At 48.4% G+C, this 12030-nt stretch overlaps 1 protein-coding gene across 3 annotated transcripts; it reads left to right on the top strand.

Annotated features, from left to right (window-relative positions):
- Positions 1–103: 103 nt before the first annotated feature.
- Positions 104–12030, top strand: DECR2 (2,4-dienoyl-CoA reductase 2). Of its 3 annotated transcripts, none has more exons than XM_020812594.3 (10): positions 104–334; positions 1741–1918; positions 3828–3896; positions 4157–4208; positions 5203–5338; positions 6581–6705; positions 7105–7198; positions 8744–8848; positions 9817–10002; positions 10810–12030. In XM_020812594.3, exons 2-10 carry the CDS (start codon positions 1821–1823, stop codon positions 10842–10844), a joined length of 900 nt encoding a protein of 299 aa, XP_020668253.2. In that variant the 5' UTR covers positions 104–334; positions 1741–1820; the 3' UTR covers positions 10845–12030. The 3 variants fall into 3 exon arrangements, with proteins under 3 accessions (XP_020668253.2, XP_072838714.1, XP_072838713.1); XM_072982613.2 differs by lacking the exon at positions 104–334 and adding an exon at positions 1408–1435 and having other exon boundaries at positions 9817–10031; XM_072982612.2 differs by lacking the exon at positions 104–334 and adding an exon at positions 1408–1435.

Raw genomic sequence — 12030 nt, forward strand, 5'->3', positions numbered from 1 at the left:
TATAGAAATTTGCATTATTTTTTTTGGACTAAAACTCCCCCAAATCCCAGATTGCATGGCCAGGCTCCCTAAGGGAATATATTGGCAGTTTTAGTCCCAAAAGGTAACATTGTCAAAATCCGTCTTGTGGAAGAAAAACAAGACACGTGCATTTCTGATCTTGGATGCTCCTGCTTGCTGTCTGGACAAAAGAACTGCAAGTCCCATAAGGCTCTTGCCTTAAGGCCTCCTCTTTCCCAGGAACTACATTTCCCGGCATACTTTGCGACGGAGGAGGGTGGAGAGGCGAGCGCGCAGGCGCGTTGCGCTCCGAACGAAGTCCGTCCCTGGGCAGGTAAGAGAGGGGCTGCTGCTGGAGGAGGCGACGCGCTTCAATGGGGGGGGGAGAGAAGGCAGTTTGCGAGGAGGGGGGAGGTTGTCTGCAAAACCCCCCCGCCCCGAAGAGCCCCCCTCTCCCTTCTTAGACCAGGCTTTCCTCCCCTCTCTCAGTTCCAGCCCTTGGACTCCAAGCCCCATCATCCCCAGCAAGCGTGGCCAGGGATGATGGGCGTTGTAGTACACCATCTTGGAAGGTGACCTGTTTTCAAGCAAGGCTGGAGCTGGAAGGGATTCGGGGAGGGCACGCCCCGAGTAGACATGGTCTAGAGGGGCGGGATAAAAATCAAATAAATAAATAAAAATAAATAAATAAATCTCTTTTCCTCCCCTCTGGAGAGACATGGGGAGGGGGGTTATCTCCGTAGAGTACAAAAGAAAAATATATACCTAATCTTCTTCTAAAAGAGTCAGACTTAAAGGTTAATGCAGTCATAAAACTATGGAATTGTTATAAATATAAAAAAATATTTATTAAACAACTTTCAGTGATAGATATTGTTTGACATTTACATCAGCATCATTTTGCTTGGGAGTTTAGGAATTCTGCAGCAGAAACTGGGCTAACTTAAAGGTCAAATAATTCTTTATCCAGTTTTTGAATTTATTTTTAATTTAAAAAAAAAATACTTATTGACCGTATTTGGTCAAAAGGTAGCTGTATCACGGTAGAGGAGTGAGCAGGCGTCTGATGGCCAGAAAGGTTTGGAACACTCCAGCCGAGAAGGATCCTGCCCGAAACCCTGACGAGAGGGGACTGACCGTCCGATTTGGCCGTATTGGCCTGTGTGAGCCATTCACCGATTCAATATAAGGCAGCCTTTTCTGCCTCTGAACGTCTGGTCAAAACCAGTACAGAATCAAAGCCAGACAGGGACCTGAAAGATGGACCTTAGGCCAAAAAAAATAAAAAATAAAAAATCAGATATCTTTCAAGGGATTGACCAGGTCAGAGATGATCCTGGAGTCGAATCAATCAAACGATTTTACTCTAGGATTCAAGACAAAGTTCGGGCAAACGAGCAGGCACGGATTATGCAACAGATAATGGTGGCGAAAGGTAATGATGTCCTAAAGTGTCCCTCTGAGCTGGAGAAACCTTGATTCTTTTAAACTCTAGGTCTCTGAATCCCCCAACCAGAAAGGACACTGACCATCTGGGTTTAGGGATGATGGGAGGTGTAGTCCAAAAACGTTCCGAAGGCATTTACTAGAGTTTGGTGCGGGAGAGTGCATGGCACAGTGCCATGCAGAGGTTGAGCCAGGTGATCCATCACCACGAACCGTTTCTTCTGGAGTCAGAGCCTCTATCGGGGCCTCCCACGCAGAAGGATGATGACCGTGGTGGGTATTTCTCCTGTGCAGGAATTCTGCCGGTTTCCTTTCCGCCTCTCTGGGTTTCCGGCGACTTGCGGGTCGTTTTCGGCAGAGCCGCTGACGAAGCCATGTCGCAACCGGGATCCGCCTGCCAGCCGCCTCCCGACGTGGACACCGATGACTGCCTTCACGAATACTGCTACCTCTTCAGCCCTGACCTCCTCGCGTAAGTCCCGCCGAGGCGACACTTCCATCTAGTGGGGAAAAAACCCTCCTTGAGACGTTTGCCCAGCTTCGTGGAATCCTTAGGGCTTCCCCCGCTTTCCAGCCATCGTGCTTTTTTGCAGATCTGGGTCCCTCCTGTCTCGGTCGTTTCCGCGTATACGTTGGCCAGCTTTCAGGGATGGGGGACTCGATTTGCGGGACTTGCTGTCAAATCGGACTCAAGTCTCACCGGTGGCTTGACTCACGGCTGTAGGAAGAGCCGCTGAAACGAGGGACGCTTAGGGCAAGCAGGCACATTTGCTTTTCGGCCAAAGGGCTGCCAGCTCAGCTGAGGTCTCGCTCTGAAACCGAATTCCTGTCCTCAGAATATGCTCGGTTCTTTAATTATAAGGGTATGTCTTCTGCCTATGGTTCAGGCGGGTGGGTCTTGCGGTTCCGGGAACAAGCAAAGCAGGTCTGTCGAGGGCTGGCATCTGCTCTCGCCTATTTTAGAATGAAATCCTCATCGACCTGATGTCAGCCAGTCTTACTGAACTCTGTGGAAAAGAACGGCAAGATGCGGTTCTAACTTAGGGTGACCCTTTTGGGGTTTTTATAATGACACTTCTCCCTTCAACAATGCTGGAAGGAGGGGTGATGGACTGTTGTATAGTTTGAAATCTACATATAACTCTTATATCCGCTCCCCCCCAAAAAATATAACTAAAACCTCTATCTAAGGGGGGGGGGAAATAGAGGTGCAGTCTCTCCATCGCCAAGAGCATCATCACATCATTGTGACCTCCTCCGACCTGTGTCAGCCTCTTGGCATGCCCCAGCATCCTCCCCAGCTGCAATGTGGAGCCGCCATGGCAGGAAAGGGGGGGGGGGGTTAAGCGGATCACCTAACGGGTGATCGGTCAGTCGTTCACCCTCTGCCTCATCTCCATTCCCACCCGTGTGATCTTCAAGCTGGCAATGACTGTTGTAGAAATGCTGTGCCTAACAAAGTACAGTGGTGCCTCGCAAGACAAATGTAATTCGTGAGTAGCGCTGAAAAAATCGTCTTGCGAAAAGCTGTTTCCCATAGGAATGCATTGCAATGCATTCCTATGGGAACCTCGCAAGATGAATGAATTTTTTTTTGGTCTTGTGAGGCATCGGTCTTGGAAGAAAAGAAAAAACCGTCTTGCGAAGCACGGCCGTAGAAGAAGCCATCTTGCGAGGCACCGTAGCGATCACAAAAACCATTCATCTTGTGGGTTTTTTTGTCCCGTGAGGCGTTCGTCATGCGAGGTACCACTGTACAATTTCCAGCTGCATTCCCCTTGAACTGGCAGCTTTCTGCTAGCAAAGCACCTTTGACGTCGGTTTTGCCGTGCAGGCTTTGAAGTCAAGTCGAAATGTTCATTGAGTCGGTATGTGTGCTTAGCATTACTTAAAACCAGATCAGACACTTTAAAAAAAATGTCACTGCATGAATGAGTCTAAAGGAGTGATCTTAGAGCCACTGGCCAAATTGTTTGGGTTTGTGTGTATGTGTGTATTTTTTTTTAAAAGTCAAATTATCCCCTTTACTCATCCTCAATATGAACAGCTTTCCAAACTCTGAAAGAAACAAGGTTTGCAGAGATCAAGAAACCTGGCATAAGGGGAAGCCTCCCGTGTACTTTATCTATCCTTAACAGAAAGGTCAACAGCCATTCCAACGGGCAAGAGTTGTTTTTTTTTGGAAGGCTGGTGAGATAAAACCCCTTTGATCTGCCTGCAGCTGATGGGGAAAGGCTTAAAGGGGTCTCTTTCTTCCTCCTCCGCGGTGTATCTTAATCTCCACTTAGGCCTGCTGCTGTTGCTAGCGTGGGTGTTGTGACAAGTCCATGTGGATCTCGTTTGTGTTCTCCTTTCCAATGTCCTCTTCCTGATTTTCCTAGGGGCAAAGTCGCCTTTGTCACTGGAGGTGGTTCCGGTATTGGATTTCGCATAGCGGAGATTCTGATGAGGTGCGTACGGCGAAGAGTCTTTGCGGGTAGAAACTCTGGGGTTCTGCTTTTGGGGGAGATCCAGCATCCTGTCTTCCCCAGAGCTTAGAAAATCAGTGTTATTGAGCTACAGCGTCCAGGATCTCCCCACGAAATCTAGGGAACCAAGGTTGGGGGCCTCTGATGTCCAGTCGTTAGCAGTCAGGTACAAAGCCTGGATCCAGCCTGTTCTGCCTGCCCCTTATTTCACAAGGTTGTGGGTTTTTTTTTCTTTTTTGCAGGCATGGCTGCCAGACTGTCATTGCCAGCAGGAACATCCAGAGGGTGACCGAGGTGAGTGGCACATTCTCAGATCTGCTGCCAGAAAAAGGGAATGGTGAACCACTTTCAATTACTCTCTACCTGGAAACCCCTGAAAAGGGGGTGCCATTAGCCAAAATGGACTTGACAGCACACGATTAGAGATGAGGCTATACGAATACGAATAACCCCGCAAAGGTGGCGTTGACGAGGGTCCAGCCCCATGGAGCCGGACGGTCTGCTCATCGATCGGACGCGGACCACACAATTCTACCAATGGATCCGCAGCGCACGATCCGCTCGCCACTCTTCGACCTTGCAGCGAGTCTTGCCCTCCCACCTCCTGCCAGGAGTGGCGAGCAGATGGCGCACTGCGGATCCATTCGTAGAATCGCGTGGTCTGCACTGGCGGCGGATCGGTGAGTGGACCGTCCAGCCCCATGGGGCTGGACCCTTGTTAACACCACCTTTGCAGTGGCATTCGTATATGAATATACCCCCATCTCGACACATGATTATCGCTGGGATGAAGTTAACGCTAGGCAATGATGACTTCCATTTCTTTTAAGTTATTTGGCCAAAATCAGGTTAAGGAAAAACATGCGCACGAGGGTGATCATGGAAGCCACACACCCCCTTTGGCACCCCTTCTTTTGCATTGATGCCAGGAAGCGCAACGGACATCCTGCAAAAAGGGGTAGAACTGTTTACATGATTATCTCAAAATAATTGCAAAAGGCAATAGGGTTGTCTTGTTGTTTTTTAGGGGGGTTTCTAGTGTGACGGTGTGAGCCCTTGCCTGGCGAAGTCTTGAAAGCTGAAAGAAGACATCCTGGGGCTGGTAGTTCAGGGAGGAGCGAGGGCTCCAGGCGCTCTTCAACTCTCCCTCACTTTAGTGGAGCAAGGATCAATTAGATGAATTGAGGTCCATCAGGAGCTGCCTTAGCTTGTGACTCTTTCCACTGGATGTTTTGTGCTCGGAAGAGAAAGGGATCATCTAGACATCTTTTCCCCCCCATCCTTACAGGCTGCCAAAAAGCTGTCGGCCGCCACCGGCCAAAGATGCCTGCCGCTCACTCTAGACGTCCGGCAGCCCCAGGCCATCATGGCGGCCGTGGACGAGGCCCTGCGGGAGTTCAAGAGGATCGATATCCTTGTTAACAGTGAGCTTCTTTGCGTCTGTTTTACTCTGAAGTCCTCCGTCTTCTGCTGCTAGAACTGGGGAGAAAGTGGGCACTGAGAAGCAGTCAAGAAAAAGCGTAATAATCTTTGGCCCTCCAGATGTTTTAGGCTACAGAAACCCCAAAGGCCCAGTTGGTAAGACCAACAACGGTCAAGGATTATGGGAACTGAAGTGCAGGACAACTGGACCAACCATAGGTGGGGAGCCATCCCTGTGGGACATAGTTCCTGGGCCTGCGGGTTGATTTACCATAGATCATCACCTCCTTATTTAACTTCAGTAACAATGGAATAAATCTATCTGTCCCACCGCTGGGTTGAAGGATTATTGTAACAGGAATACGAGAAAATGTTGACCTTGCTCGGGGCTCAAAACTAAATTCTAGACTCAGAATTCTTTTATTCTTGCATTGGGCTTCCATTGCTGGTTCTTGGAGCTTAGTTATTAGCTGCCCGTGATATCCAGCCTTCCCTCCAAAGAGCTCAAGATACTGTATGTGGGATTTTTTCTTCCCACTTTATCCTCCCAACACTCCCATGAGGTAGGCCAAGCGGAGGAGAGTCAGTTGCCCAAGATTGTCAGCCGAGTTCCATGAGGTTCCTAGAAGAAACCAAGGTGGACCCCCCAAACCAGAAGCCTGTGCTCCCCCCTGCTATTTGTGGGTCCTGGGAGTGCTGTACTGACTTGGGTGCCAGCTAGTTAAAATACAGTGGTGCCTCGCAAGACGAACGCCTTGCACCATGAAAAACTTGCAAAACGAAAGCATTTTGCGATGTCCTAGGCGCTTCGCAAGATGGTTTTTCCTATGGCCGTGCTTCTCGAGATGATTTTTTGTCTTGCATTGATGCTTCTCAAGACAAAAAAAATGGCATTCTTCTTACGAGGCGCTTCATAGGAATGCATTGAAGGCAATTTCAATGCATTCCTATGGGAAACCGCGCTTCGCAAGACGATCGTTTTTGCAATACGAAGGGACTCACAGAACAAATTGTTTTCATCTCGCGAGGCACCACTGTAGTTTCCCCCAATTCAGCGCCCTTCAGAGGTATGGACTACGGCTTGCCGTTGACCCCATGACCTGGGGCTGATGGAAGTTGGGGCTTAAACCTCTGGAGAGGGCTGGGTTGAGGACGGCTGAGCTACGTCATTGCAGGTTCAGCAGATGCTGTCCTCGGTCTTGTGACCCTCTCATGTCCTGACCTTATCCCTGATCTCTGCCCAGATGCTGCCGGCAACTTCCTGTGTCCAGCCAGTGCCCTGTCCTTCAACGGCTACAAAACCGTGATGGAAATCGACACTTTGGGCACCTTCAATGTCTCCAAAGTGCTGTACGAAAAGTGTCTCCGGGTGAGTTGCCCTCCTCCAGGGGGTCCGGGAGCGACGTGTTTGAGAACGGGCCCCTTCGCGTGTCGGCATTCCATGGTCATCATAACCTCCTTGAGATCCTTGGGTAGGGGTCTTTGGGTCCTCCAGGTAAATGATTCCCAACTTTGGGTCGCCCAGGTGTTCTTCGACTTCCAACTCCCAGAAACCCCAGCCTGCCCAGCGGGTGGTGAAGGCTTCTGGGAGTTGCAGTCCAAGAACACTTGGGTGACCCACGGTTGGGGACCACTGCTCAAGTTAGGTTGCAGCTCCTTACAGTTTTCACTGATGGCTTGTGCTGGCTGGCTAGAATGGAGGGGAGTTGTGTTTGGAGGGCCATAATTTGCCTACCCTTGTTTGCCTACTCCTGTTTCGTTGCTCTAGGACCACGGCGGAGTTATTGTCAATATCACCGCAACCCTCAGCTACAGAGGGCAGGCGCTGCAGGTGCACGCCGGGACGGCTAAGGCGGCCATAGGTACGGTGGAAAGGTCCCCATCAGAAGAACATTTCTGAGCCAGGGATTGGGGGCGGGGGAACACTTTACATACCCCTTTGCAAGCTGATGGACGGAAGTGACCCACCGGCCCTTATCGTGGCCTACGCTGGCTGGGACCCATAGGGGTTGTAGTCCAGCCTGGGAGAGCCACATATTCCTCGGTCTTCTTCCGGGCAGGTCTTGAAACTGTTTGCCTGGGTTTTGTTTAATTCTTTGTTTAATTGACTACACTTCCCCAAATCCTCCTACCTGGCATGGGTCCCTAGTCATTGGTGCCCACCGGATTCTTGTCCAGAAAAGTAGCCATTCCAACTCTGGTATGGATGTCCTCCTCGTTGGAAGTCTGAAAAGAGGGAGATGCCAGATCCTGTAGTTCAACTGTCTTCTGCATCCAGGGCACCTGGTGCTTCCCTACTGCAGTCCTGTCCCGTTCTTCCAGAGTCCAGTGGTTTATAGTCTTCTCCCATTAGCTCCGGGGGAAAGTTCTTGATTGGCACCATTTCACCGTCTTTGCTGTTTGTAAAGTCCTTCGTAGTCCTAAGAATTCTGTTCATTTTTCTTCTGCAGGTATTTCCCCCATTGGAACACACTGATGGTTTTCAGTGCATTCCAATGTTTTTTTTATTTTTGCATGACAACGATTTCGCTTAACAGCGATTTTAACGGAACAGATTATCGTCGTCGTGCGGGGCACCACTGTATATATAAATGATGAAGTTACCAGAACTGGCTGCTAGAGGGAGCCAGAGAGCATGCTATGTAGAGCTTTTGCTGTTATAATTGCATTCGCTATAATCTGCATTTTCTTGCATCTGCGGAAGGGAGGTGGCTTGGAACCAGTGCCCTGCAGATATGGGAGTCCTGCTATACTATTAAAATACACCCAGGTGCCCTGCATTCTTCACCATTCAGACTTCTGATTTCTTACAAACCGCGTCTTCTGAACCCCCAAGTGGCATCTAGAGAGCCTTTCTTCCTGCCCCCGAGGACATAATTGGTTTATCTATGGATAAAATCATGCCTAGAGAACAGAGAGGTGCAGGTTATGGGCTTTCCATTTTCCTTGGCTGTTTTTCAGAGTTCTGAAAAGTTCCTTTTTGGGGGGGGGGGGAATGCCCAGGTGCTAATGACAGCGCTGGTAGGGGAATTCTGGGATTTGTGATCCAAAAAAGTAACTTTTCCAGGCTCTGGAAAACGGTCAAAACAGAATCGCTCCACAAATAAGCATATCTGTCGCTTTGATGGGGATCGTCGCGATCTAAACCTCAGTGGAACTGTTCAGATAATCCTAAATTTTATTTAGGATGCTAAGCCCCTAGTCCTTGTCGTTGTGGTCTTTGAAAATATCTTTCAGAGGACAGTCCCCCAGATCCTACATCTGCCTGGCCGATGGCCATGTTGTCTGGGGATTCCTGAGATTGTAATTCCATAAGGTCATTTTAATAAGCTTTTTTTTAAAGGCCCATAATGTTTCTACCTACCCCATCTTGAGATTTATTCTGGACCCTCTCTGTTCCCTCGCAGACGCAATGACAAAACATCTGGCCGTGGAGTGGGGACCGAACCGAATCCGAGTGAACAGCGTGGCTCCGGGTCCCATTACGGGCACAGAAGGAGTCCGGCGCTTAGGTAGGAATCCGAAGTGTGGTGCGCATGTGTTGTGTATCTGCTTTTCTCTTCTTTTTTTTCAGACTTATTCCCCCCCCCCCCCCGACAAGCCAATACTCTGGGCAGCTTCCAAAACATAAAATACTGTATTTTTCTGTGTATAAGACTATATCTTTGTCTAAAATCTTTAGACTAAAAAATGAGGGTAGTCTTATACAGGGAAGTAAGCTGAGGAGCGAACAAAAACAAGTGGAGGGGAAAGCAGGGATCAAAGCGATCCTGCAGCGCTTTGATCCCTTTCCCCCTACACTTGCTAATCCCCACTTAGATTTCTTAATTTTGGATTAGAAAAGTGGGGGGCGTCTTATACACAGAAAAATACGGCAAATATGCAAACCGAATTAAAACACTGAACATATAAAAACAAAAGACCCTTATAAAACCTCCCATCTAGCAAATATTCCTGGACTCATAAATTGCTACAAAATTAATATTATAAAGGGGGCAAGGCTTGTAAAGGCCTGGGGGGAAAGCCAGGTTTTAACTTGCTTCTGGAAGCTCGGGAGGGTGGGGAGGGCAACCGCACCTCCACAGGAAGAGAGTTCCAGAGTTGGGGTGGCCACCACCGAGAAGGCCCCGTTTGTGTTTGACGACTTCCGGGCCTCTCTCAGAGTGGCCGTCCAGCACAGAAAAGATTGGAAGGTGCAGGTAGGACAGGAGGATGACTGAAGGAACAGTTGAGTGTGGTTGGAAGGGATTTATTTATTTAAATTGGCCTCCCCAGCCCTCATGCCTTCCAGCATCATTAAATACATTCATAAAAGCACCAGTGTTGACTTTAGTTTCTAAAACGTAAAGATTGTGGATTGGAGCTCTTTGGCTAAGCCCGGGACTATGAGGACTAGAAACATCTTGTCATTTGGAAACTGCTTGAAATTCTTCTATTTTTTTTCTCAAATTCCCCCACATGTCATTTCTCCCCTTTTTAGCTCCTAAAGAAGCAGAGAGGAGCATCTACCAAAAAATCCCTCTCCAGCGAGCTGGGAATAAGACGGAGATTGCCCACAGCGTGCTGTATCTGGCCAGTCCTTTGGCGTCGTACGTGACCGGGACGACTCTGGTGGTGGACGGCGGTGCCTGGATGACTACCGAGAACAACTTTCCCGCACTGTTGGGTATTGCCTCACACTCTGCTAAGCTCTAGGTGATGTTTCTTTCCCGCTCTATGGGAATAGATAGCCCATAAGAAATCAGTATCCGCTGATTCGCTTATCCATGGTCTGAAAATATTAAAAGAAAAATCTTAGAAATATATATTTCTACGATGTCATTAACAGACCTGGCCACTAGAGGGAGCCAGAGACCAGGCTATACCCACTGTCGATGGTGCATTCTAAGACTCTGTTAAATTAGCAATTAATGGGTGAGATTGACTGATTAAAAAAACAGCTGGACAGAAGTTAAAGGGGGATCTATAAGTAATTGCCCGTCAGTATCCCAGGGAGAGGTAACGACTCTATAGTTAGCACTTACATTATTTGTTTTTAGTGTCGAGTATCTTGGAGCTAGTTGGGACTTACTCCCAAGGAAGCGCAAACAGGATTGCAGGCTGTGTATATTATGCATGTAAATAATGGATGATGCATTTGGTTTTTTGTGACTCAAATGCATTGCCTGTTGGAAGTTTGTCTTGCTTTGAGTCTTTATGGGTCCCTTTTCGAAAATAACATTCTAGCTAACACGGTCTTTCTTTTGGGTTTTTATTCGCATTTTCTTTGTCAGGAACCGGGTGCTTTTTAAAACCCCAGTCTGTGAACGGGCTGGTCTGGAGAGTAACACCTGAATCGGCCGTGTGAATTTCAAAATACAGATTTTCCTTACCTGTCTAGTGGGAGACCTCGTCTGTTCCTAACTCTTTCTTCCCCCTCTCTGTGCTTCAAATTTGTTATCCATTCCGTCCACTCTCCTCTTGTTTCTTACAGATTTCTGGAGCACAGAGTTAAAAGAAGACAAATGAAAGAAGGTCCTCTGAGCTTCACGGAGAAGACACTGCAGTTTAAATGGTTCCCCACGGCCGCCTGCCCACGGCCGAAGGCAGCGCCCACACCTCCTCCGTAGCTACAGGTTAGCTTAGCTTGCCAGGAAGACAGCCATGGAAAAGTTCTAAGATTATACCTCTTGGTATCACAAGAGAACAGGTTAGCGATGATAGCGAAGGAGCCGGAACAAGGGGTACATGTGGTCTTCCAGATGTTGCTTAACCATCACTCCCATCTTTCCTCACCCACTGGCTCTCTGGCTAAGGCTGATGGGAGATGTTGTCCTGACAGCATCTGGAGAGCCACCTGTTTTCCCCACCCAGAGCGACCAACTACAGTGGTGCCTCGCATAACGAGTGCACCGTCTAACGACGAATCCGCATAGCGACACATTTTTTGCGATCGCTAATGTGATCGCATTGCGATATTTAGATAGGCTAAACATCGCATTGCGATGATCGGTAAGCGTTTCGCTTACCGATCTTCGCATTGCAATGTTTAGAAAACAGCTGATTGGCTGTTCCAAAATGGCCACCGGGTCAGCAAAATGGCCGCCCGCAGCGTTTTCGCGCCCTGCCCTCGCTTACCGGGCAGCGAAAATGGCGGCCGGATGGGGGAATTTTCACTTACCGGTGAGTTTTCCCTCCATAGGAACGCATTAAACTGAGTTTAATGCGTTCCTATGGGGGCCCCCCCGCATAGCGATGAATCTGGATAGCGACGTTAATCCTGGAATGGATTAACGTCGCTATGCGGGGCACCACTGTATTTTGTTCTCACCATTAGTTTTCTGTCCCATGCCAGTTATGCCCAGTCTGGTACAAAATGGCTGTCTGGGTAGGTGGAGTTCAAGAAGAGACAAAACCCATTATATGTTCTAGATATATATTTGGTTAAGGTTTAAAATGTTTCACCAGTCTTAGCGTCTTTTGCCTTGCCCGTGAGGTCTGCCATCTAAGCCTTACACCAGGAAAGTAATGAATTGTTTCCATCAATCCAGCCCGGATTCTCCCAGCCTCTAATCTGTTGTGATTTCTGGACCAAACAGGATGATTCTGCACTTTCTTTGCCAATGTTTTTTTTTTTTTTTTGATAACTAAAATAACTCCCTCCTCAAAATAGGTTCTCTTATATCTTCTCTAATAAACTGCATTTGAAATTCTT

Source organism: Pogona vitticeps, chromosome 13, assembly GCF_051106095.1.
Source record: "Pogona vitticeps strain Pit_001003342236 chromosome 13, PviZW2.1, whole genome shotgun sequence".
NCBI classification, from domain to species: Eukaryota; Metazoa; Chordata; class Lepidosauria; order Squamata; family Agamidae; genus Pogona; species Pogona vitticeps.

Coding starts and splice junctions, on each gene's coding strand:
- DECR2 (XM_072982612.2), top strand. CDS start 1,411: ATGCAACAGATAATGGTGGCGAAAG. Junction 6,706..7,104: donor TGTACGAAAAGTGTCTCCGG/GTGAGTTGCCCT, acceptor TCGTTGCTCTAG/GACCACGGCGGAGTTATTGT. Junction 8,849..9,816: donor AGAAGGAGTCCGGCGCTTAG/GTAGGAATCCGA, acceptor TCCCCTTTTTAG/CTCCTAAAGAAGCAGAGAGG.